The following is a 27,173-nucleotide window of genomic DNA, read 5'->3' as shown; positions in this document are numbered from 1 at the left end:
TATACTACAGCACTGACGCCATATCATTCGCCTGTGTTGATAATATGGCTGTTTTCATGCTGTGGATGGTTTAGAACTGTTGGTACATTGATCTCAGATTCCACAACATAACTTTCCCCAAAGCACTTTGGCGGCAAACATCAAGAGCCACACAACTATTTTAACAAAAGCAGCTGTCAACACGGTGACGGACCCAGAGCGAAACAATGAAAAGCCACAGTTTGGCAGATCATGTTTTGCATGATGCACTCGCCTCTACTCGGGCCCTCTCATGTATATTAAAAACCCCACTCCCAAGAAGCTCTTCAGCCAAGTCGAGGAGATAAATTTGGATTTCGCTAATCTCATCAGCCCCCGAAGCTTTGCAGTGGAATGAGGCAGTCAAAAATGCGCCTACCCCATCGATATGGGTCATTGGCATTCATGTCTGGCTGGGGGTCTTCTTGTGCTCTGTGTTGCTGCGTCAGTCGCTCTGGAGCTGTGACGAACATTATTATCAGATGCCAGCATAGCGCACAGGAGACATAACATAGTCCTGTTTTTGGCTAGAGATGACTAAGGAAGTTTATTTTGCCACCGTTGGAGATAAAAATGAAAAAGATCAAGCAGTGCATACCTTGTTACTCAGCAAAGCAGTCACTCTTGATCTCTGCTTTATTTATTTATTTTTTTGCACACCTTCCTATACCATGACTAACTGCATGAGTATGTCTGGAGCTGTTTGTCAGGCTCATCAGCAGTCTGCACCAGCAACTACTGTCGAGCTCTTTTCTATCCCTTCTTGGCACATCACACACATCATCAGTTCTGGGTCACTGTCATCTCGCTGGACGGCAGATACGATCCTGATGCCAGCAGTCATCCTACGAGGCATGTCACTTGTTTAAGACGGCTCAAGATGCCGTTTGAGCCTGTGTCCCGTTGCTCATCCAGAAAATTATTTTTGGGAACATGCTTCACTCACAACACTCTCTGAGTCTGTCAGATCAGCTGGGGTTCTAACATGAGAAGTGGATGAACGGGGATCATCTCTGTCACTCAAGTTTCTTCAGTACATCCTCTTGGTTCCCACTGAAATCAGTCATTCGAATGATGATAACATGATGCAATAATGGTCACCGTCGACTGAACAAAGTGGGTCTCCATTACGAGGCCTCCTCCTCTGCTCTGTGCCCCAGACTATGAATGATCCCCACCCTGTCCTGATGGGTGTCAGGGGGGATGAGGTAAGGGGATTTTTATGGGGAATGGTGGGCTGGCTGGGCACGTTGCACTTGTTCCTCAGTCATGTCTAGCACGGGCTTCAACCTAATATTTATCTGTGTGTGTGTGTTCCAGAGGCCAGTAAGCTGGTGATGTCATATGTGGCAGCGGTGTGTGGGAAGGGCCAGGAGGTGAATAAGGTCAAGGAGCAGCTGCTGCAGTCCAATCCTGTGCTGGAGGGTGAGTGAGCGCCATTCACACTCGAGCTGCGTCCCATTTCAGGGGCTGGGTCGTCTGAAGTTCACGCTCGAAGACCGAATCCGCACTAGCAGGTTGACAGCCCTGTTCAAAATGCAGCTGAGAGAAGCAGCCTTCTTTTGGAAGACGTGAATGATTTATATTAGCAGCCCTCAGCTACCTGTCATGGTGCATTAGTTAGTAACTGAGTTTTATGATAATCTTTGATATTTATGTTTTAGTTTGGGAATGCATAATGACCAGAAAAATACATGTAATCACTGCAGAAGTCCTGATAGTTAGCTATCCAACACACAAAGTCACACAGCAACTACAAAACATAACTTTTAGGTACAGCACGTATACACTGACAAACACATAAACATGGAAATTGTTCTGTCACAGACAAGTAAACTGATCAGCAAACTAACTTCAGGGGTCCTATAAATACTGTTTAACACCCTCATTTTATTTCCTCAACTTCTCCCCAGTACACCACACACACACACACACACACACACACACACACACACACACACTGTCTCATTCCCACCGCTCACTGCTGGCACAGGAACAGCTGTATTTTAATTGGGGGCAGTGAACAGGAAATGCCCGTGAATGATGAAGCTGTATGCCCGAGTTGAGTCGGTGCAGAAAGCCTGCACATCTGCAAGAGTTTAGCTCCTGCCGATCTAATTGCTAAAATGCTTGAAAAAAGAGAGGCTGGTAGAGGGGGAGCACAGTTACGCTGCTCACATTTGTCAGAGTGACGCTTGCTCTCCTGATTCCTTCCGTCTTTATTGGTTTCTTCGCCACCCTCAGTTTTTTTCCACGTCTTGCTCTGATTCCTCTTCCCTTCTCAACGGTAGACTCAGACACACTTTAATCCGCTTTTATCAGCAATCAAGCACTTATGCTAATAGCTCCGCGATGCATGACACTCTGATAGCATTTTAATGTAGAAATGTGGTTAGAGGTGAATTGCGAGGGGCTCGGGATTGGAAAGTATTGTTCTGAAAGGATAACACATTAAACGAGGCCGGCGTATGCACACGTGCTTGTGATGCATTTAACGTGCTCACACACCAAAAATCACACTTGACGACAGTGTGTTTGAACATCGTGTTTGTTATTGTCTGTTTGTAAGCACTGGCACATATTGAAGCACTTTGACTCAAATGCGGTGCCACAGCGAGGTTCAGTCCTCCCTAAGGCCGGGAAGCCCTGGTGCTTTGCTTAATCCACACAGTATTACGGGGCTTCATCAGTAATGGCTTTGACGTCCAGCCCTGATATGATTGACAGCTAGCTGGAAAGAGGCACGATGCTAAGGATCACTAATAACGTTTGGAATTTTTTGTGAGCAATCTTTGATTAGTTTTAATATATTAGCTATAACTTTCTACTAGATGTCATTAATGATGCATTGATTGCAATGGTTTCATCATGTCTCATTGTGATTTTCCTCCCTTTCAGCCTTTGGAAACGCCAAAACAGTGAGGAATGACAACTCTTCTAGATTTGTAAGTATCCTCTTCAGAAGCGATAAAGAACTGGTGTCATTTAATTAGATGATTGCACCTCTAATGAGGCCTCATTTGCTAAATATTATCCATAGCTTGGATGTTTTCATTCAGACTTCATTCAGACTAGTGGATAATCCAGCACTTTCATCTGTGTTTTTTCTTCACCCCAGGGTGTTTCTCGATTCCCTACTTTTGTGTCCTTCTCTGTATTTCTGTTAATTCCTGTACGGATTGAATTTCTCATTCGCGTACTTGCGTCAGTCTGGCTCTTGAACTTCTTGAATTAAATTAAACTTGGAGTAGGCTCGACAGTGTTATCGTAGCTTATTTTCCTCACCTCTCATGACAGCGATTCTGCCGAACCAGAATGTCTGCTGCTGCATTTAACATCCTCTGTATTGGCTTTATAGTTTAGTCAAAGGTGCAGATATATTATTACTGTTATAATGTGGTTTGAAGCTCACAAGATGTCAAGACAGATGTCTCCTGTAGACACATGTCCTCGGTAAGTGATGCTTGCTGCCACAAGTTTCACAGCAATATCGTGAGACAAACTGAAAGGAAACATTTCAGCCGCGTGTGCTCTGCTATCTTTCCTATATCTATACCATCCATACAATGCCTCAGCTACAGCAGGCGTTGCACGCTTGATGTATTGCACTTGCACATGTGAGATGGCCTTTGTAAATGCTCTTTCAGTACTGCATACAGGACAGGGCCTTTGACCTGCACTGCTGTTCATCAGCTGCAGAGTGTGGCCAAACGCCAGGACAGACCAAGCACACTGACCTGTGAGCTTTCCCTTGCCCAGAGAGCATCATCTTTTTTCTGTAATTTCTCTACTCATCTGTCAATTGAACAAAATAGCACTAGTTTGCCTGTGCAACCCACTGCGGTTTGAGAATGAGGAAACTTAGGAAATCCCTATGGAAGATATCATCACAAGAATGATTCGTCGTCTGCGTCGCTCTGTGAATTGACAGACCAAAATCCAGAAAACATGTTATTTCCAGGTAGTGGCATTATGATAAGGACACTGTGTGTGTTGTTTTCCCAAGATGGCATCCTCACACTTTCTGTATTTTGTGAGGTGATTCAGCCGCAGCGCCCTGCTTCAGTCCCCCCCCCCGTCCATGACATCACATTGAACCCCTTGCTTTCATGCTAATTTGTTCATTTAGCAACAAATTCTGCAAACAGTGAGTGAGATTATCTGAAGAACTTCCAGCACATCCAAAAGTGTAATTGCAGTCCTGGTGCCATACGATTGAAGGGTTTATTTGATGGAAACTCGTTATACTGGCCAGCAGCAGCTAGCAGGCTAACTGCCAGTGTACTTTCCTAACCCCGGTTTTAGATTTCCTTTTCCCACTGTATTCAATCATCTACCTACACTGGTGAATACACACACATGCCAGCGCCTGGACTCGGAGTTGTAACAGGGAGTATTATAAAGGATTATGCCCATGATCTGTTTATATTTAGGTAACCTTGGCATAAACCTCTAGACAAAGACCTCAGGCCTCACCACAAGATACCAGTTCATCAGAGCTCCATCAGTTTATCAGAGAAGCATGAATCAAACTGTCACTTTGTTTTTTTGCTGAGTGCAGCAGGCTTATTGAGTTTGGCTGGAGCCCACTCACCAGTAGAGCCTGGCCTGTTCTGAGGACATGATGCTATTAATACATCAGAAGAGAGAGGGGGGAATCAAACACACAGGACTCTTATGTTCTGACTCCAAGTTTCAGACAGAAGGAGAGAGGGGGGCCTGAAATGGTTTGTTTTAGTCGTCCAATAGAAAGAACTTGGCCGGGGGGGGGACTTTCCTTCCACAGAGGCCATCTATTTCATTCTGGTTTATTCTTTGTAGCTGGAGCTGTATTGTAACTAGAATGGGTTTGTGAAGAGATCTTCACTGTGGAAATTACTGAGCTCATGAGCTGCGTCTTGCATCCAGCTCACAGTGTGTATTAACATGACATAAGTGCAGTTCTAACCGCTGCGCTCTGGTCCACAGGGAAAGTACATGGACATTGAGTTTGACTTCAAAGGAGATCCTCTGGGTGGAGTCATCAGCAACTGTGAGTGCTACTGAGATGAAAATGCGCTTAAAATGTAAAATATTTTTGCATCTTTATGCAGAATTGCACACACCATATGTCCTTAGTATTTATCATATTAGTCCAAATTTGTCTTCTTCTTGTCCTCATCAACCTGACGCTGTTTGCACGGTCTCCCATTATCAAGTTAGAGGCTTCAATCAAACACATTTGTTTTTCTTCAAGCGCAGTTTAAGAGGCCATTAAAATTGTACATTTGTGGTACAGTTGGACATTCTCTAAAAGCCTTAAAATTGAAGAATGCTTAATTGAAACCAATCTGGCTCCCAGACTGAACAAAACGCTGACTCTGACTGACACAGCTCTTTCCTCTGTTTTGGCTTTATCTTGCCTCTGTTCACATTGTTTTGTCTGCGCTGACTTCTGCGCCGGAGGTCACAGAAACAAAGAGAGGAGCTGATGGCCAAACGCACAAATGAACCTCTGTCTGTTGGCCTGGGTTAGTCCGACACAAGGCTCTGTCTGTGAAGAAAGAGCCACTGACATGTGACTGCTTCAGACAGAGCTGGCTGGCTGGCTGGCTGGCTGGCTGGCTGGCTGGCTGGCTGGCTAGACAGATGGTTGAGGATGTTCTTGCGGGGCAAGCCTGAATGGATTTCTCTTCACCTCTCAGCTCATTATTTTTGCCTTAATTGTACATCCTTCAAGCCCTCAGTGCTTCCTCCAACTGAGATGAGATAGCTGTAATTTTTGAAAAGCCAATTCTCACTAGCTTTGGTAATGATAGAGTGGTAAGAAGTTTTTGGCAGCCAAACAGCCGAAGCCGTTAGTCAAAACATAACAGGATATTGTTCCCACTTTAATGTGGGTTTGCTTATCTCTGGGAGAGGGAACATGTTGTGAACAGAGCATGCAATAAATGCCCTTCAGGATGCTTCACTGCGCAAAATGTAGAGCCGTGGCTTTAAAAAGCAATAACGAGACGACTGAACGGTTTGCTTGGACACAGCATGAAAGGTCACTTCAGTCCCCCGAGGATGAGAATAATGAGAGACTCTACACAAAAGTAGAAAGAAAAAATGGGGCCAAATATATTAAAACATTAAATATGTCTGCATCTTTGATCACAGCTCTGTATTGCTGCTTCCAGCCACTCAGTCATGGGGGCTGTATTATTGATGCACTCGCTCTTATCAAGTCACTTATATGATTTGAGGCCAGTGGTTGCCGCAGATTCGCAGTCAGCCTGATCCTCCGCTGACTCTGACAACCGCAGGCCTCTCTGTAGGGCTCTCCAGTTAGGTGCTTGCACTGTATCTACAGATGCAGTACAAAGTGGCACTTCTGTCCTCTCAGCACCCACAGACTGGTGAGTCAGAGTTTTGAAGTCGAAAGGCTGACAAAGCCAGGAGCAGCTCTTTTCCGCAGCGCTCACTTCAGTGCAACATAAACTCTCAAGTCGCCTAAAATAAGATGTTTTCTAACCACGCAAATTGAACGCTGTTATCCAGCCGGAATGACGAGTGAAGAGGATGTCAAGCAGCCTCAGATGCTGAACTCTGCAGGCGGTCTTAAATTAAATCATACTCAGTCTAATGCGGTGAGTCGATGATGGGCCCTCTTTTAATCAGGTACTGTTGCACTTGGTCGGTAGCCCAGAAGAAAGGGCTGACATTTGATATTCTTATTTGGTGTCTTCCTTCTACACTTCCTGTGGTGTGTGTATACTCGCAAATAATTACCAGCATTGGCTTGGTCACTTTGGCAACTTAAATTTAGACAGTAGTTTGAACCAGGAACCCCTCTGAGCTCCACAGAGATGTCAGGCTTCCTTAATACTTCATGTCAGCCCCATATTTACTACTCAAGGACACCTCAGTGAGTCACCGCAGCAGCACGCCCTGTGAAGAATATTGTTAGGAAATGACTTTTTGTCATCATATGTCATTGTTTCCTTTTGCCGTCCTTTGCTCTTTTAGATCTGCTGGAGAAGTCACGCGTGGTGAAGCAGCCAAGAGGAGAGAGGAACTTCCACATCTTTTATCAGCTCTTGTCTGGAGCCTCTGATGACACACTCAGTAAGTGTTTGAAAAAACGGGAGCTGCATGGAAGCATCAGTGTAGTTTTTTTTAAATGTGTGCAGATAGGGACAAACTTACCTCGAAGATTAAAGGGCTCCTGGATCCGAGAGAAACTGTAATTTGGAAATACTGTAAAATTGAAATCCAGCCTTCTTATCAGCCCAAACCACAAACTGGGGTTGAAATATATTTAGCCTGTTTGCCTGGAATAATTTCTGGTCTCAGAATATACACATCCCTACACACAGGAAGTAATAAATCAAGCGTCACAGTAGCGAGTGAGCGGTCTTGACCAGAGGAAACGAGACTCACCATTGTTGTTTTGATTTAGGTGCTATACACCAGACTGGTGCGGTTAACATGAGCATGGAGTTTGTGGTCCTTTATTTTAGGGTTTTGAATTTCATGTTTTCATTGACTTCATCTCAACTGTCATCTGGAAGCAGCAGCACGCCGTTCCTTACGCCGAAGCCTCGCATAAATATTTTGCAGCCGGGTTGCAGCTGCGCGAACACATGGCTGATGCATTAATGACCCAATCTTCCTGCCTAACAAACAGCGCTGAGAACAAAGACTAGCCGTGAAACCTGTTCCCTCTATTTGCTTTTCTGTGGACGCAGGGCATTGTTTTATGTCCTGAACACAGGAGAACAATATAATGGTCATTGACTCTGGAGCGCACACATCAGAGGGCCTTGATTCGGCTGTAGCTAATGCATCCACTAATGAAATCCGACACATGCGCCCACGAGAGGAATAGATTTCTTTGCTACCAGATATGGGGGCTTTTAAGAGAGCCATTTGATCTTCCAGAATAATGTTGGCAGCAGTGAGAGCCTTCACTGTGCAGAAATATTGGTTGGATTGCCTGAAGGTTGGACAAATTTCTATGGAGACTGCATGTGTGTCGCCCGTTTGACCCTTTGCACCTTAAAGGGTTTTAAGTCATTGAAAAATGCATCTTAAAAGCATCCTCACAAGATTGTGTATGAGGTTTTTTTTGTTTGTTTTTAATTAGGCACCTCCCAGCTTTGAATGTGTAGTTGTGTAACTTGCATTTTATGTAAATAAGCCTTAAATTGCTTTCAGTGAACTTGCTTTAAGCAAATGTAGTTTAAATAGCAACCACATGTTTTGTGTGCCACAGAGAAGCTGAAGCTGGACCGGGACTTCAGCAAGTACAACTACCTGAGCCTGGACTCTGCCGTGGTCAATGGGCTGGACGATGCGGCCAGCTTCAGGACAGTCAGAGTGAGTAGACATAATTCCAGTTGATATTTTAAGAATCACCCCAAATAACGCTACGTCCTCATTGGTTGTAGACACCGCAAATGGACTCTCACAAAAACCAGACAAGCAAGAACTAATCACGAGCACCGCCACGCCCCAGCGGCCGTCAGCTCCAACTTTCCTTTGTTGCATCATGCCGAGTTAATCTAAAGCCTGTACAAAGGGTAGAGCCAATCTGATTTCTCCTTATCTCCAGGACATAACAGAAGTGCCTCAGTGCAGATTATAAAAGTCAGTCGTCTTGATTGTGAAAAAAGAAAGATTCTCTCCCACCTGTTGCAAAACCAGGTGAACTTTGAACTGAACTTGAAAGTGAGGTAAAACCTCAACTACTAGGTTCGCATAGACTAAAATCTGGGAAATTCCACGTGCAGTGTTCACCAAAATGTAACAGCAGTGCTTCAACTTATAATAGCACATTTCTTTGAGGAAAACCAGATGCTTCCTTTTATTTAATGAATTTGTGCACAGACATGCAAGATCTTGTCTGCATGTGCAGTGCCTCCTCTGTTCATCCTGTGCATGATGTTGCGTCTACGGTGTAAGAGGCTGTTTCTACAGCGCTCTATTGTTCTCAGCGCAGCTCCAGCATGCTCCGCTCGGCTACTGTATAAGCCTTTGCAGCCTGCTATGTCACATCCTACTTTACTTGTTCCCTTGCATTCACATCCTGCTTCTCATCACCTCTCACATTGAGTTTTCACAGTATTCCCCATACAGCTGCATTTCACCACCGGAAACACAAGAGGACATTCCCTCTAAACAATGAGTCCCCCCTCATGGCCTTGTCTGTTATACAACCAAAGATGGCCACACGTTCGTCCTTTAAACAGTCAGCTAAATGTTAAGTTTAACGTTTATTATTGTAAGTTTAATTTCAACAGATATGAAAGCAAAGAACATAAAGCTGTGGGTTTTAACACAGTGATCTCACGCACTTCATTAATTATCTGTTTTGTCAGCTTTGTGAATCAGGTTTCTAGCGTGATTGACTAAGACTGAGTTCAAGATGCTTAAACATTCAGTTGGGTAATTGCCAGTTTTTTATGGGTAGATTGAGCTGATATGTTTTATGAGTTCTTGCTTGTCTCATCTTTTCTTGGCACCCTTATCTATTATGTAAATCAAATGCACTCTGCGTTTATCTCGGAGTCCCTAAAATAGAGACCTCGGTCTGAAGAGAGAGTTCTCTTGAGTTAAACGTTAAAAAGACGCTGATCTGGTCAGCTTATTGACTGGCGCAGCTCTGCCTTGTTCACTCTGTTTTCTTATTTAACTTTTCCAGTCTGTATAAATACAGCTTAACTATTTACAAACTGTGTGTTGAACTTGCATGGCCGTGTTTGTCAAATTCATCATCATGACAACACCAGTTAGCTTCATCAACAGTGTCTCCGTCTTACTGAAGTGGTGTGTTTGCACAGGCAGTCACATTACAGTGCATTTATAGCTCAGTTCCCTTTTCCAGCCCAGTGTCCATGTTTCTTAGTAAGATTCAGCAGCATCAGCCGATCTGTGACTCATCCCTGTTTGCCCTCCCAGAATGCCATGCAGATCGTGGGTTTCATGGAGGACGAGATGCAGTCGGTGCTGCAGTTGGTGGCGGCCGTGCTGAAGCTTGGCAACATCGAGTTCAAGCCGGAGTCACGCAATAACAGCACAGACGAAAGCCGCATTAAAGACAAAAACGGTGAGTTTGACAGACAAGGGAAAGAGTCCCCTTCATGAAAATGTCTGATCCTTTCATAACACACTTCCACCTTAATTTGAATGATTTGGCAGCGTGATGCAGGTGACACCTGGCTGCCATCTGGCCGTTCAGTCGTGATTAGATAAATATCAGACAAGCTGAATAATTGAATTAATTCATTTCTTGTATTTTGATTCTGAAAATTTCTTGAGAAGAGTTTAAAATCTAAACTTTTACACATCAGCCTGATGTTGAGCCACTGCCCCCTGTTGGCTGCTTTGATCTCCTCTGCAGGAGTCCTCACCAAATGCATATTTGTATTTTCCAATTTGCATAACAAGAGCTGTTTGTGTTGTCACTCCCACAGCTGTTCTCTTTAGGCAAATATTTCATTTGCATATTTCTCTCCATGACGGTGTCATGATCCATCTTAGTGCCACTTTTACAAAGAAAATGCTCATGTTATTATTTGGGATGCATCACTGGCTTGTTGCTATCATATTGCCTCTTATGCTCCCATTTTTCAAGGTAACTTCTTCCATGTCTACCAGTGAGATGTCACCAGAGCCATATTTAATTAATCCATAGATATTGACACATAAGGTTAATGTTTTCTCCTATACTTCACTGAATTCATTAAAATTCATTGAGATGAAATTGAGATTGATATTTATCTAGTATATAACCACAAGAGGTTTAAAATTGCAATTGAGTCACTGTAAAGCATGATAGTGACTAGATTGAGGCTCATTTTAGTGGGACATACAGGCAGTGATCTAAATCTTGAAAGTCTTTTATCATTGTTACTTGAGTTGCCAGCTTCATGTTTATCTGCAGCATAGAATATAGAAGAAGAATAACGACCAGGTCAGAATTATGTCCTTTTCCTTTGATTCCTGCTGAAGTGGTTTGTTTATTGTCGCTGTTTTTGGTATGTGTTTGCAGATCTGAAAGAGATGTGTGAGCTGCTGGGGATCGAACAGTCAGTGCTGGAACGAGCGTTCAGCTACCGCACAGTGGAGGCAAAGCTGGAGAAAGTGTCCACAACCCTGAACGTGTCCCAGGTCAGAGGCAGTGTTACTGTCGTAATCTGTCTTGCACCAGTTATACCAATGCATATCTGTCCTACTTGTATTGACATTAACACGCACACACGCACACACTCATGGTGCATAAAAAGATAAAGGACCATTTCTTCCCCCTGACTTGCTCCTCTGGCTGCCGACTCTCATCCATCTCAATGCTACATGAAAACCTCTCCATTATAGATAAGCTCTGTTCCTCCTGGAATTTCATATGTAGGTCATATTTTAGGGGTTAGCGAGTTCACTCCGCCTGTTCATACAACATGGATGCTGCAGACATGATTCCTGCGTGTGCAAAAGCAGAAGAGGAAAAGGCTCCGAGAGTTAACCTCAGAATAGTTGGTGGTGTCTTTGAAACTTGAGTTCATTCTACGTTTGTGAAGGTTGTTCTTCTTCTCGCACATATTTAGAAACTCAGGTATTCTCAAGGACTCTGACGTGTTGTGTGTGCAGAGATGAAGTGAAAATGAATTAATGCACCACTAACGTGTGTTTATTTACAGGCCTACTACGCCCGAGACGCCCTTGCCAAAAATCTATACAGTCGTCTGTTTAGCTGGCTAGTCACAAGGATCAACGAAAGCATCAAAGTAAGTAATGTCCACAGTCTTATTTTCTTTCATTTCAGTTGATTTAATCAATCATTCTGTTTTCAGACTAGCAGTACTCCACCGCCATGATATATTGCTAATATTGATAATATTGTCTCCCCGCAGGCACAAACAAAAGCTCGCCACAAGGTCATGGGTGTGCTCGACATCTATGGGTTCGAGATATTTGAGGTAAGACAAACGGCTGATCAAACCTGCTGTCCTTCCTCTGATAAGCCACAAGGACAGAGCCTGACCATCCAAACGTTTTATTGCATTTAAAAGGATTTTGCCCTGGGCTGTTTACGTGCGTGGGTTGGTACCTGTGAGGAGCTTATCAACAGTAACTAAGGGCTGATAAAACCACATTCAGATCAGATTAGTTCAGCTTTATTGCTCCACGGAGGGAAATTATTTTTGGTGCCAGTGTGCTTCCAACACTAAAATCAGCATTTCACAGTAGACAAATGGCCGCAACATTAAGGAAGTGCTCAATATCAAGTAAAAAACACATATTCTGAACACATCATATACATGTCACGGCTATATTGTCAGATGTGACACAGTAAACAGGATGTCTTTAGTACCACGTTACACCATTACATTGTACAGCATAGATATGGATCTTATTTTCCATCATGTTAATTGCATAGAAACCAGCCATTTGGGCATCAAGGTGCATATAAATGATAATGTGTACGCGAAGTGGAGATTGAGAATGTCCTTGCCTTGTTGCTTGATGCCTCCAGTCCCCCCACCCCCACATGTTCATGTCTTTTTCATATCCCTGCTTGTTCACCCCACTCACTCTCAAGTCCTTCCTCTCCTCTGACTGTTGTGTTGTGTCTGGGTCACCAGGATGGAGTAAGTAACACCTGCACCAGCCTGTTTGCTGTGCCAGCGTGCATGCTGTGATCTAAACCCCTTTTGACTTAATTCAGCTGCTCATTAAAGACGATTCAAGGTTCCCGGTGTGCAGCGTAGCCGCGCGGCTGAAAAGATGCAAAAGAAGCCTTTGCATCGTTTGAATCATCACATAACCTCCAGCTGCCAGTTTATTAGGCACACCTAGCTAAAACTAATGCAGTGGAATACAACAGCCCTGCAATTAAACCTGCATTCAGGAAGGTTACTGTAAAATGTTCAGCTCTTAGACAAGTGTTGATTCAAGTTGGATCCTCATTTTGGAGGCGGTGCACTGAGAGGTGTTTCTGATATCTTGTCTGCCCCATGTGTATCAATGAGGCTAGACTAAAGACTGTTTTAGAAGGGCTGATTACCACAAGGCTTCTGTATGAGACTGCATTAGTTTTAGCTAGGTGTGCCTAATAAACTGGCAACTGAGTCTGTTGCTGCTACGTAGAATGTCTGTAGTTTCTGGTTTTGAACAGATATTAGTTGAAAGGAATAGTTGCCTATTTTGGGACGTACACTGATTCCTTTTCTTTTTAAAAAGCCAGATGATGTCGCTCTGATGTCTGTACAGTAAATATGAAGCTCCAGCCAGCTGCTAGTTAGCTTAGCTTAGCAGAGAGACTAGAACGGGGGGGAGAAAGATAGCCTCGTTCCGTCCCAAGATGTCAAACTTGACCATTTCTTTGTTGGAAACAGTAAATTTCAGGGGTCTCGTCATCATCATGAGGTTGCAAGGGAGTCAGTAGAGACCCCAGGAAGTTACTGCACCCAGCCAAGAAATAGTCTGGCCCATAACTCCCCTGTAAACATGGATTTACAGTACTAACCTGGATTTATGTGCAGGCAGAACAAAGGAGTTATAACTTGTTTATTAGGGAGCTTTAGAGGCACTCTGAAGCAACTTTTTACCTTTGGACAGAGCCGAGCTAGCTGTTTCTTCTTGCTTCCAGTTTTTATGCTAAGCTAACAATCTATTATTTTACTGTATAGACATCTAAAACGATCTAATTCTCTGGAACAAAGCAAATTAGTGTCTCACCCAAAATGTTGAACTGTTCCTTTCACAGATGCATATGAGGCTGATTCCTTAGGATGTTTTGATAGTTTAGTGATAATTTAACAAACTAATTTTATTGAGAACAGAGGTGTCAGTTTGACAAGATGGGTGTATGGAACTTTCATCTTGAATTTCTCCCATAATTTACAGAAAGTATTCAGCAAAACAAAAAAAGTAGAAACACCCAAAAAAGAATGAAAGATAGACAACACTTTGGTCTCTGCATTTCCTTTTGGTACAATGTTGACATTTACAACCCCGATTCCAGGGGTTCCAGGAAGTATTCTGAGCCCATGTGGTAATATCCTTTATCCAATCATTTATGTTTCACACAGCATCCCAACTTTTTTGGAATCAGGGATGTAATGTATAATACTAAACAGACGGCCTTTCCCCTACCTTGGGCAAAGTTAATCAACACCTTTGAGTGAACTAAAGTGAGACCATTAACTTTAAAAGTAGATCTAAGATGGTTACCTCCTCAAGCTGCTTCAAACACAGCTGCAGCTGAAATATTTTAGGGTTCCAGTACAAGTCTGTCATATTTCAGTCTGGTGTCTGCTGCCACTTGGGGTATAGACATTGCAGTGTGTGTGTGTGTGTGTGCGTGTGTGTGTGTGTGTGTGTGTGAAAGTGAGTGTGTGTGAAGGGTGAAGCGGACCTGTTGGTTTCTCAGTAAAAGGAAACAGAGTCTTACATTAATAACTGACTCCTTGCATCTGTGTGTTCTGTTTCCTGGTCACTGAGAAGCGTCGCCGCGTCCTTCACTCTTGAACTAAACACGCTTCTTTAACTGTTGTTCGTAGCAAATGAATATTAACCTAACCCAGCAAACAATGAGACATCTGCCAAGAAGCATGACTCACCACCCGGTGGTCATAATTGACAGTTATAATTGAGAAATGTGAGGAGTAAAACTGCTTGAGGCTTTTAAACATGTTTAATGTTTAATGAAGGTTGTGACAATCTACGGGAACTTGTTCTGATAAGGGTTCATAAGGTACACCAGCAAGAGTTATTGTTATCAGTTGTACTCTCTCCCGATTAAATGTTTGTTCAGTCCTGGTTGTTAAAGTGAAGAGGGAGGGCATTGTTGGGCGGAAGGAGTGAGCTGCAGGCTAGAGTTTGTTCAAGGTGATTATTATTGTGTTATATCAAACGTACAAAAAAAAAATGTCAGCGTTTGCAGGCAGAGGGCTAATGCATGGCCAGTTTGAATGGTCAAAACTGAGTTTGCAGGTTTTGAAAATGTTCACTGATGGCATCATTTCTCAGACCAGGTTTCATTCCTGCTCCAGATCCGACACAAAATCTAAATTCTAGAAACCTTCATGGTCAAGCAAAATGTGTCTAAACAATACTGCAAGCTCCCCTCATCATCAGTGCGACCATCCTCTTTGACAAAACACTGCAGGAAATTAATGGAAAAGCAAAAGTTAGGAATGTTTGCAGAAAAGAAAGAATGCAGTCAGAGCTTTGAGGGATAAGAAAATGAAGCAGGAAGTGTCTGTATGAGGGAGCGACACTGATGAAGCATTTCCTAAATATAGAGTTTGCAAATAACAGCAGAAAGGACAAGTTCTGAAATTTAACAGATACATTTCACTGACAATAACACAGAAGGGCGATGAGTTCACAGACACCTTCATGACTCGACGTGTTGCCTTTATCTGGAGCTAATTGTCGCTGCTCCCACAGGACAACAGCTTTGAGCAGTTCATCATCAACTACTGCAACGAGAAGCTGCAGCAGATCTTCATCGAGCTGACGCTGCGTGAGGAGCAGGAGGAGTATATCAGAGAGGTACAGCTCACACACAGTCACACAAAGACTAGACTGGCAGTGGACGCGTGGATAAATTACCCATCAAGCCCAGCCTGTAGCCCTGGACACACTCTCTCACCTGCAACTGTACATCTACATCACTCAACATGTCGGCACTCAATTTGTTGTGCCGGCAGTTCATCATTGCGGGGCCCCTGCAGCATTTCCCCAACCTGGTCGTGTCACTCATCTGTTTAACCTCTCGTGCCGTTCCAACCTACATTCTTGCTCTTGACCCGAACGCATTTCTACTTCATTTATGCCTTCTCTCCAGTCTCTGTCGTCCATCACACTCCGAGTTTGTTCTCCCTCTGTGGAGTCTCGGGGACGGAAGTGATCCCTCACTCCAGCAAGTAAACACTCCCCGTCGCGGGCCTTGAAGCTCTGTTTGTTTTCCGAGCTCTGTGTGTGTGAGTGCTACAGTGGTGACCCCCACACCCCTTCCCTACTAACACCACCAATGATATTCCACTCCTGGCCTCTGTCCAGTATGCTGCATGGGAAAATACCACAGCGCTGGGGGAAGGAGGGAGGACCACCAATCAGGAATGTGGCCAGTCACCCGTCTGTTCAAGCCACACCTTTTTTGCGCCCTCTCCCTCAAAATATCTGTCACATCGCTTACATCAACTGGGGCTATGATCCCAGCCCGTTAGCAGCTGTGAATTAGATGTCGGCAGAGTGGGTTTTTCAAGGGATAGTGGCCTTTTTTAGAAGGTAAGATGGAGATGTTTTTCTCCAGAAAGGCTTTGTGCTCTATCATCACTCAGATGATGGGGAGACTGAGGTGAAGCCAGAGCAGGAGGGAAGGCCTGATGAACCTAACCTCAACGTCACCCTGTTTAGTAACACGCTCTTTCCCCTCATCTTGGCTTGGTTGGATGCCTCCTGCTCTGTATTTACAACTTGATTCTACTCTTCCCACGTTTTCCTCTCACTCTCTTCTTCTGCAGTATTGCATCCAAATCTCTACCTGTGGATTTCTACCACTGCACCATATAAACTGTCAAATCTCTCAACCCTAAATTTAATCATTTCAGAGAAATGCACTCAAGTTCTCAAGTTCATGATTAAGGCTTAAGAAATAAGAACTGAGACGTGATTTTTTGTTCTCATTAGGCTCAACCTCTCCATCCAAGCATTAAGTGCTTGTGATGTTAAAGTGTCTAGATGTAGTACAGCTGTTTATTACACTGCAAAACTTCAGCTTGTAGGAGCGTTAGAAACACAATGTCTCACATTCAGTCATTCAGCCCAGAATTAACATCATTGTTACTGCAGAATCTAGCTTTTTAATGCAATTCAAAGAACCTTTTGCTTTGTCAAGTATCCTTGGGTTTAAATGACAAATTTCCTGAACAGTGAACAGAAATAGGAGGAAGAATGTAAGAAACACAACCTGAGGAAGATACTATTGGAAGGCAGGCACGCTGTGTCTTGTGCTTTTTCTTTTGTTTGGCATCCAGCATTGTCACTTCTGTCTAATAAACTCCTGCGAAGTCTACAGTACCTGTCGAGGGCCACTGAGAGAGCAGCACAGATTAGGTGACTGTCTTTTCCTTGAGGTACTCGACCAGGTGCTCAGAGATGTCTTGAAACACAGGCACGTTCAAGAGCGTTATTTCACCAACCACTCAATTCTGCTGTGGACAAAAGGTCTCGTTAGCTCTGGTGAAACATAGAAAATCTCTTGTCCTTTTGACCTTAATTTCTTCTGTTCCAGGGCATCGAGTGGACCAACATTGAATATTTTAACAACGCCATTATCTGCGACCTCATTGAGAATGTGAGTCCCAGTTCGCCGCCACAAGCCAGTTCAGTGTGAATCCACATTGAAGTCTAACTAGTTTTGTGGCACTTTTGAAAAGTGCTTCACAGGTCACAAAGAATAATATTAAATATACTTTGAGTACTGAACACTTTGTTTGATAGTGTATCCCATTTTTTAATGTCTTGCTCTGTCCAGAACCAAAATGGCATCTTGGCCATGCTGGACGAGGAGTGCCTGAGGCCGGGGACGGTCACCGACGAAACCTTCCTGGACAAGCTGAACACCATCTGTGCTGAACACCAGCACTTTGAGAGCCGCCTCAGCAAGAATTCCAAGTTCCTCAATGACCACAGCCTGCCGCACAATTGCTTCCGCATCCAGCACTACGCCGGCAAGGTACTGGACATTAGTCTGTGTGCAGAACAGTAAGGAATCTGCAGATAACACGCAAGATGTTTGTTGAATGATACAGCACTGTCAAGGGAAGGTAGAAAACACACATGGTCTATTTATGCATCTGGATAGACAAATTCATGATGTGCGCTAGGCAGGGCACTGTAATAAGGACTGAAACAAAGTACAAAGTCAAGAGAGAAAACTTTGCTCAGCTGTGCTTTTTGCAGGATGAAAAGGAAATCCATTTCATTAATTCCTGTTTGTTCTCTTCATAACAAGGTGCTGTACCGTTCCGAAGGCTTTGTAGACAAGAACAACGACCTGTTATACCGGGATCTGTCACAGGCCATGTACAAGGCCACCCACAGCCTCATCAAAGAGCTGTTCCCCGAGGGCAACCCAGCCAAAGTCAACCTGAAGAGACCACCAACTGCTGGATCCCAGTTCAAAGCCTCAGTGGGCACGCTGATGAGGAACCTGCAGACCAAGAACCCAAACTACATCCGGTAAAGTCCTGTCACTCCTACTGAGACTGTATCACTTATTACTCTCTTGTCAGGATGTTGTGATTATGTTTGGGTGTTAGATTTGAGGTTTCTAATATTATATCCAGTGTTACTTTTATTCTGGTGCTTTCATGTTTATATTGAGATTTAGATCTGTGTTCTCATGGTCACTAAAAAAAAAGATAAAAAATCAATCATCTCCTAATCGTCTTAATATTGGTATGGATGGCAGTTATGATATAATTACCACGCTGTAAATTAATAAAAGTCTTGAAGCTGCTGCTAATGATAATGATAAATTGAGGAATACCCCTAGAATAAAATCAACAATATCTCCAGAATCCATTTAGGTAAAAATATGCCGGCAGCCTAACTGATTTATGTTTCTCATCTCAAAGCTGGACAACAACAGCTGGCCCATGTCTGATTTTTAATAAAACGGTGATATCGGCTGCATACATCAGCCTGACCTCAGTGTGAACAACCTCTCCTCTTGCTTCCCCAGGTGCATCAAGCCCAATGACAAGAAGGCCGCCCACGTCTTCACCGAGTCTCTGGTTTGCCATCAGGTGCGCTACCTGGGCCTGATGGAGAACGTCCGTGTGAGGAGAGCGGGCTACGCCTTCCGTCAGCCTTATGAGCCCTGTCTGGAGCGCTACAAAATGCTCTGCAAGCGGACTTGGCCCCATTGGAGAGGACCTGCCAGGTAATCCTGGTGTTTATTCTGAAGTGGTGGTTAATTGCAGGGCAGGCAGGGGGAGTAGAGAAGGGGTTTCTTCGCTGGAAGGTTGCCAAAACAAATCCCTCTGAGGTTTCAGTGAGAAAATGTGAGTGTGGAAACTGAGAAACGCTCTCTGGTGTCTTTAACTAAGGCACTGAACCACACACTTGTCCCAGTGGAGTGACTGTGACCAGCATTAATAGACTGTAGTCGCAGTGGTCAGCTCCCAGGTGTGGCTGTGTGCAGCTGTGTGAATGTGAAGCAGGTTATTGCTGCAAAAGGGCTTGAATGACTTTCCCTGGATAAACAAAGGTTCAAAGGGGGGAAATAAGCAGCTGAACTTGACAACAGTTTACCCAACACTTTGACAGATACTGCATCTTTACAAATACAAAGCATGGTCCAGGATAAAGGTGAGCACAGAACTTTCAGGGAAAGGCTGTTTTGCTTTCTTTTTATAGAAAAATGTAGTTAAAGTATTGGTGGTTGCTCGCCCTGTGACTTACATCCAAACTAATTAATAGATGCAGCGCACACATACACAGGCTCAGCTATTCACACGCTCTAAATGAAACCGAACATCCTCTCAGGAACTAGCAGCAGTCTGGTCACATAGCAGCCGTTCAGCCCTCAGCAGAAATGAACCATTCCCTGTCTGAACCGCAGCATGTTGAGACATTTCATCCTTATCAGTCTCCTCTGGTCCATATCAGCCAGACTTGCCCGTTTCATCCTCTGTGCTGGTAAAAGCACTGATTCCTATCTGCTCTAGCACACATTGGTATCTTGTTGTTCAGCCATCCCTCAGTGCTTTGTGTGGTTTTTCCTTATTTCCTCCCTCCACATGTTCTCTAGATTTGTTTCTTTTAATCTTTCTTTCTTTCTGTTTTTCAAACAGCTTCTCTCTGGTGTCCAAACTCTTTGCACTAGTTCTGTACAATCGCTCTTATGTTGTTTATGACCACTTGGCGTGTTGAGTAAGCTTCAGCTGACCCATGTGACCCTTCTGGCTTCCCATAGGGAAGGAGTGGAGACGCTGATGGTCGACCTCCCCATCCCAACAGACGAGGTCTCTTACGGCCGCTCCAAGATCTTCATCAGGAACCCAAGAACGGTAGAAAACACAGATTAAGCAGCCCTGCATCCCCAAAATATGTTTTGCTGCCAGTTTTGACATCTGCTGTGTGCTCTGCTAGATCAAGCTGTCTTTGAATGTCTGAAGGATGAATCCAGTGTGCTCAGCAGCCCTGTTTTCTCACAGTAAGATGTTTGTGAAGCAGGGTGGGCTGCACTTGGAGCCCCCGCTTCAGCAATTAGCATGCAACCACCACTCTGAAAACACATGGTTTCACTTAGCCATCCCATCTAACATGGGAAATGAGCTTCTTTCCTCGGCGCTTGTAGGCTCGTCAACTGCTGAAGCCTGCAGCGTTTGAATGGACTTTCTCCCCACCCTGCGAAAGACCAAACAAAGCTTGGAATAACATGATCTCATACTGGGAGAATTTTTTTTCCTTCTGTAATTGCTTCTTCTATCTCATCAACTTATCTCCTTTGCATATCAGCAGCTGTGAAATCACTACATAGAATGCACGTTTCCAGACAATATTTCTTTTGGCTTTGAATCCAATGCAGCCACGCCTCTAGTTTTAATTGTTAATGCTATTATTCATTTTGTAAAGCTCTTTGAGCTGTCATTTTCTGTAAAATGTGATATATACATAAGTCACCATATCTAATCGTACCTTACATTAAGTGTGAGATAAGATTACGTAAGAATATGTCATGAAGAAATTCTGTATGCCAAGCTGTGATACCTAAAGAACTGCAGCGTTGGTTTACAGCAGGATAATGATAAAATGTTGTACTCATGTCTCTGATGAAGATAAGTCGATTCACATAGGTCGTTTTTTATTGTCTTGCTGTAAGCCCAGGCAGGAAAGGGTTATTTATCCTGTGAAGACAGATTGGACTTTGTACTTGACATTGCTGAATCAGTATTTGCTGAGATAAAAACATGTTTCTATTGATCTCACAGAGGGAGTTTTCTTTATACCTTGTCTTCCTTTTATAACTTTGCCTTCCCTGTGATCTTCTTGCAGAGGTTCAAAGGCCACTGTGGTTACCTGAAGAAAATTTGATGTTGATCCAACTTTTAACAACTGACATCACTGCACGTTGAATAAGGGTGTTTTCCTGTTTTATGTGGTTAATTCTCTCCTCTTCCCCACAGCTCTTCTTCTTGGAGGAGAGGAGGAGGCAATGCCTGCAAGACCTGGCCACGCTCATTCAGAAGATCTACCGTGGCTGGAAGTGCCGCACCCATTTCCTGCTGCTGAAGAAGAGTCAGATAGTGGTGTCAGCCTGGTACCGCCGATTTGCGGTGAGACGCTTTGAGGAAATGCAGCCAAAAATCACACAGGAAGCAAAATAAAGATATGAAGTGTCAAGTGCCTGCCTTTTTCTTTTCCATCTCACAGCAACAAAAGAAATACCAGAAGATCAAGAGCTCCACCACTGTGGTGCAGTCCTACATCAGAGGATGGCAGGTGTGCACCTTCCTGTGAATTCACTCCATTTAGAATAAATGTAGCAGGAAGCCATGCAGGAAAACAGGAACAGGGAAAAAATACATCAAAACGTGTTCTTGTTCTATTTCCACCAGGCCCGCAAACTCCTGAGAGAGCTGAAATATCAGAAGAGATGTAAGGAGGCAGTGACCACCATCGCAGCCTACTGGCACGGCACCCAGGTACTGATGCATTCGAGTGCAGAGGGATATCAGAGATGAGGTGTTTGCCTCATTGGAGCACCAGCCCGGGTTTGATACAGCCTATATTCACGTTGAAGAAGATGCTCTTGAAGTCTTTACAGCGTTGCCTCAAACGCTTGATTTATTAACAGCCCAACAGTATCACAACAATTCTGTTCTTTAACAAAGCTATCCTTGATGTCACTGCTGCTGTTTCCCTTTAATCCTGCTTCTTTTGCTAATCACACAACTGCCACCACTCTCTCTCTCCCCCCCTCCCCACACTCCTCTTTCACTTTCCTTTCTTAATTCTCTTCCTTCTCACATCTTACCCAACGCCCACCGCATCCCGAAAGGCTCGGATGGAGCTGAGACGTCTAAAACAAGAAGCGCGGAATAAACGTGCCGTGACAGTAATTTGGGCATACTGGCAGGGAACCAAGGTATTTCAACACCAGCCATAGTGTGTCTCTGTCCCAGCTGTCTTGTCATCTCTGTTCACCATGTCCCGTCCCATCCCATTCCCACCATGACACAGCTTAATAGAGTAGCAGCCCCTCTGAATAAACCTCTGTTATCCGCCGGCCCGATTCATGTGCCTTATCCTTGTCCGCCCTGCTGTCTGTTTTGTAGCTGTCACCTGTAGGATTGTCTTGATGTGTTTTGCTTGTTGATGAATACTTTGTAGACATACGCATCCGTACTCTGGGCTCTTAATGAGGCTCATGTGTTTTAAATGTGTTAGTCTTTGGTTTGGTTTCCATCCAATGTGGTGTTTTAAATTTGCTCCCTCCTTTTATAATCCAATTAGTTGAAGCATACGGTGCCCACCGCACAGATGATTTTCACTGTGCTATCTACTCTAGCTCGTGCTGAGAGGCCTCCCTTTAATATACTGATACGCTGACAGCAAAACTCCAGGAAGCTCTTATAAATACGCATGGAATTATGTTAATATGGTGGCACATATGTTGCTACTTTATAAAACCACAGTGGCTCTGACTGTACACAGCCTCTCTGTAGTGTGCATGTACAGCATGCCGTTTGTCTTATCAGCATTTACTCTGCTATCATGCAAGATATCCCTGGTTGTTAACCATCAATATTTTATTTCAAGGTCTCACAGCTGTTATAGATGCTGTTAAAGATGATTCCCTGTGCAGACTTTGTCCTTAGAGAGCATAAAGGTTTCTCATTGGTCAGCGTCTTCGTGAAGCTCCAGATAATGTAGCAATAATCCAGACTCTCCCACTGCTGTCACGTTTTATTTCATTCCACTAAAGCACGACAATACAGAGTCGAACAACGTGAGCCCACCTACTGAGAGCTGCTCACATGTCCACGTTAACCACCCGTTGTCCCATCGCTTGACATCTTTTGTTGTCCTTCGTCAACGTCTCCTCATAATGCTACCTACTCAGTACCTCTCATGGGACAATTAAGTTTTGAGTGTCACTGAAATTAACCTCCTCCGCAACTGCCACCGCTTTTCATCAGGCCCGGAGAGAGCTGCGTCAGCTGAAGGAGGAGGCGAGGAATAAACATGCCGTAGCGGTCATTTGGGCCGGCTGGCAGGGCACCAAGGTATTTGGGAAGCCTGTTGACTTGACTTGCCGTGGCTATGTGATTTGCCGCCTCCATCGACCCCCTCCCCCCTCATACTCCCCTCCAACCCACCCCCCCCCCCAAAAAAAAAACCCCTCAGCATATCCATCACTCTGCTCAACCCATTATAAGCATTTCAGTTATGACGTAAGGCAGTTTGGCATACGTCCTCTCACATATACACCCGTCCACTGGATGGCGAAATGACAGGAGGAGTCTTGCCAATACACTAAACAGTCATTTTCACCAAAGCCTGTCTTTACAGCTCCGTCTGCCAGGTGAAGTGCTAGTTAGTGACTGATGGATACGTGAACCATCATTCCCAGGAAGCCAGTCACTCACACACACACACACACACACTCACACACACACACACACACACACACATCAGGGACAGATCAGATCATGTTTGGATGTGTTTTTAGGTCCATGCCTCACTGGTGCATGCTGCCTGCCGTGTGCATGACCTCTATCTTCTTGTGTAGTTAATGCATGTTTACTCTTTGCATCGCAGCGCTGTTTGTCTGTTTCTTTAGATGGAACTCCGTCGAGGTGACCTCTGCCGCTGTCTGTTTTGTGACTGTCTCCTGTTCCGCTAAAAAGCCTCAAGTCTGTTTCCGTTACAGAAGTCCTCCTGATAAATGTTCACATGACCCACAGTGCCGTGTTTGTTTCTGGAGTCTGGAGCAGTAGAGCTGTGCTTTTGCAGTCTCTCCATGGTCACAGATGGCTGGTGTGCAGTGTGTGTTTGAGTGTGTGTGCGTGTGTGTGTTTGCTGACCTCAGGCAAAACGATGTGTCCCTCTTCCTCCTCTCATCTTCTCTCGCTTCATTTGTTCCCGCTCTCTGTGTCTCTTCCCGCCCACCCGCTGAACAGGCTCGCAGGGAGCTGAGGAGACTGAAGGAAGAGGCCAGGCGTAAGCATGCTGTCGCTGTGATTTGGGCCTACTGGCAGGGACTCAAGGTACCTACCAGCCCCCCACGGCGCAGCCATCACCAAGTCTGCCACCTACTCATCACGTCTGACCCTTTTCATCCTCCACAACCACCTGCTTTTTTTCACACTTCTACAGGAAGCCAGTCTCTGCCTAGTGTTGTCATCACACTCTATCAGTAATAGCGTTGTATTAACCTGTGTGTGGCTTTCAATGCAAAGATCCCAGAGGTTAAACACATTAGGACATGAGTGATTACACATGCTTATTGCCTCGACATATTACATTAACTTTAATGCAGTTCGCACCATCCAGAACGTTTGGTTTTATGCACAATCAGCAGAGAGTTGACAGAAGATTACGCAAGCACAGACTGATATTTCCTGTTTGGAATAATTACATCAGCGTCACTATTTTCCCGTTTCCCTCCAATAAGGAAACCCCAGTCCCCTTAGCAGTGCAGTCCCCGTGGGACTTACCATCACCCCTTCATCACCTGTGTGGCCCACAGAAATGTATTTAACACCGTAACTGTGATGTCATCTTAAAGGGGAAGTTCACCTGAATAAAAAGACAACATCTTCCCAGTTTAGCTCAGTGGTTTCTACCAATGCATGTTTTACTCGCAGGGGATCTGCCTCCACTCCAGTGCAGTGGAGGTGAATGAAATTACATTTGAGGTGTTTGAAGCAATGAAAGCAGGCCCTGGTTACCTGGTTAAAATAACCTACAGCCCTCACAGCTGACAGCTTTCATCAGAACCAGGATGGAGTATGCAAAGATATGGCAAACTAAAAAAGCTTAAGGTTAAACTTACTTTTGTAATTCCTAAGTTTAAGACACAGATTTTAATTTTAGATAATTCTTTAGACAGTTGCTATTTCCTTAATTTTGCTTTTTTAATGCTAAAGATTTAAATCTGACCGACACGGCAGAGACTGACCCGTTCTTTTCTCAACATTGTCCTCTGTCTGCTTCCTCTGCATCTGTGCAACTAACCCCAGATGAAGCAGCACTGTTCTGTGTGTCCAACAGTATTTGTTTACTTCTTTGTCTTTAGGTGTGTAAAGTGTGCGTGTGGGTGCGTGTGTGTGTCCTCGTTTCTGGTGATTACATGTTGCGTGTCCGTCTGGTTTTTGAAGAATAACTCATCACACTGGTCATTTGCAGCCGTGTTAATCTCTTCATCATGTTAATTGACCCATCCTGCACCTCACAATGCACAGCGCACCTGTTCACCACTCAATTTGTGCAATTGATGTCAGCGTGAAGGTCATTTGTCATAACCATCATTGACTTTTCAGTAATTAATTCGATAATCTCTGTCATTTTAATCAATTCCAGCAGCTTGGAGGTAACTTTGTCTGTTGCAGGTGTTCACTGTTTGTGACTAACCAAACGTCTGTTACTCCAGTTTGTGTATCCTGTCACTCTCCTGTCAGTGTGTTCATTTTCTTCCCTGCTTCACATTGAACTAATGGGCAGCCATAGATGATTGAAAGTTTATTTATCGCGGCTTATTTTTGAATTTCTTTTGCTTGAAAGGTTCGCAGAGAGTACAGAAAATTCTTCAGGGCAAATGCCGGCAAGAAGATCTATGACTTCACCATCCAGAGAATTGTAAGTCAGACTTGAATATTTACTTGAATTCTTTGTATGAGCAAAAGTATGAAGGGTATTTTTTGTTGTGTTTCATCAAATATTTGCTTGAATGCCATTCAGGCTGCATTCTCTCGCCATACAGCTCTCATTTATGTCCGTTTGTTCAGATGCAAAAATACTTCCTGGGCCTGAAGAACAACATGCCCCCCATGTCTCCCATTGACAAGAACTGGCCCGCCAGGCCTTACCGCTTTCTGGATGGAGTCCACAAAGAGCTGCAGAGAATCTTCCATCTCTGGAGGGTGGGTCTCAAATATCCCTGTATATAATATATCTATCCCATTCATCCATATTTAATTCTTCTGTCACTTCATGATTGCTGCTCTCAAAGTGAATGTTGTCTAATGCACACGTGGCAGGAACTACATACTGTGCGTTCAAGTGGAACATCTGACTAAATTTAACAAAATCTTCATATTCGAGCCACGGTCTGTGACAACCAATCAAAACAGTCAAGTCACAAACACCTGAGGCAGTGATCCTGTGGATTATTCATCAAATATATATAAAGAATGAGATGAGCAACGCGTCACAAAAAGACAGTAAAGACCTGAAAATGTTAAATATTGAACATTTAGCGACACAAACCTTTATTTAAACTGTTACTGTTATGTATGTTTGTATGTTCAGTGCAAGAAATACAGGAGCAAATTCACAGAGGAGAAGAAGGCTGTTTATGAGGAGAAGTTGGAGGCGAGTAAGCTCTTCAAGGATAAAAAGGCTCTCTACCCGAGCAGGTACCTGAAATTAACTGGAGCAGGCTGCTCTTTATTTCATGGTGTGGGTATATGAAAGTAATATCTAGTGACCCGCTGTTGCATAAATGAGTAGATTAGTGAATCTCTTAATTTCATGGGAAACCCAGAGCATCAGACCTCTTATGTGGCATGTATTATGAATGATTCTGTCTCAGCGTGAGCAAGCCCTTCAAAGGAGACTACCTGGAGATCAGAAAGAACCCCAAATATCAGAAGCTGAACAGCGCTGTGGAGGAGAAGGTGCTGCTGGCCGACGTGGTCAACAAGATTAACAGGGCCAATAGCAAGGTAAGAAAGATCACTCACACTCCAGCATTTACAACCCAGTCAGCTTGTAAGAGCTGAAATGTCCAAAATATTACAGAGTGACCTGCTTTTTGGAGTGTTGCTCCACTTTTCCACACTGGCCTAGTGGAGCACAAAACTATTAAGTTGTTTTGATGGGTGTTTGAACCAGCTGTGCAGCAGTCTGATGCTTTTTGACACCTTAACAGCTGGCATTATTTT

At 44.0% G+C, this 27,173-nt stretch overlaps 1 protein-coding gene across 5 annotated transcripts in view; it reads left to right on the top strand.

Annotated features, from left to right (window-relative positions):
* myo1b (myosin IB) overlaps positions 1-27,173 on the top strand; it is a 59,213-nt gene that overhangs the window by 28,314 nt on the left and 3,726 nt on the right. The window contains exons 5-29 of one of the 5 annotated variants that reach the window (XM_076746471.1): positions 1,339-1,443; positions 2,917-2,963; positions 4,987-5,050; positions 7,009-7,107; positions 8,258-8,361; positions 9,943-10,090; positions 11,036-11,154; positions 11,679-11,765; positions 11,892-11,957; positions 15,436-15,540; positions 17,285-17,347; positions 17,528-17,728; positions 18,008-18,234; positions 18,740-18,940; positions 19,976-20,069; positions 21,189-21,338; positions 21,436-21,504; positions 21,621-21,707; positions 22,064-22,150; positions 23,205-23,291; positions 24,189-24,275; positions 25,792-25,866; positions 26,016-26,150; positions 26,539-26,645; positions 26,822-26,954. In XM_076746471.1, the coding sequence (XP_076602586.1) occupies positions 1,339-1,443; positions 2,917-2,963; positions 4,987-5,050; positions 7,009-7,107; positions 8,258-8,361; positions 9,943-10,090; positions 11,036-11,154; positions 11,679-11,765; positions 11,892-11,957; positions 15,436-15,540; positions 17,285-17,347; positions 17,528-17,728; positions 18,008-18,234; positions 18,740-18,940; positions 19,976-20,069; positions 21,189-21,338; positions 21,436-21,504; positions 21,621-21,707; positions 22,064-22,150; positions 23,205-23,291; positions 24,189-24,275; positions 25,792-25,866; positions 26,016-26,150; positions 26,539-26,645; positions 26,822-26,954 (2,747 nt within the window). The remainder of the gene's footprint in view (positions 1-1,338; positions 1,444-2,916; positions 2,964-4,986; positions 5,051-7,008; positions 7,108-8,257; positions 8,362-9,942; positions 10,091-11,035; positions 11,155-11,678; positions 11,766-11,891; positions 11,958-15,435; positions 15,541-17,284; positions 17,348-17,527; positions 17,729-18,007; positions 18,235-18,739; positions 18,941-19,975; positions 20,070-21,188; positions 21,339-21,435; positions 21,505-21,620; positions 21,708-22,063; positions 22,151-23,204; positions 23,292-24,188; positions 24,276-25,791; positions 25,867-26,015; positions 26,151-26,538; positions 26,646-26,821; positions 26,955-27,173) is intronic. The other 4 variants (XM_076746472.1, XM_076746474.1, XM_076746475.1 and 1 more) reach the window with 4 other exon arrangements.

Source organism: Chaetodon auriga, chromosome 13 (genome assembly GCF_051107435.1).
Source record: "Chaetodon auriga isolate fChaAug3 chromosome 13, fChaAug3.hap1, whole genome shotgun sequence".
In the NCBI taxonomy this organism is placed as follows: Eukaryota; Metazoa; Chordata; class Actinopteri; order Chaetodontiformes; family Chaetodontidae; genus Chaetodon; species Chaetodon auriga.
The sequence above is the reverse complement of the archived record's forward strand: the minus strand, read 5'-3'. Positions and strand labels throughout refer to the sequence as shown.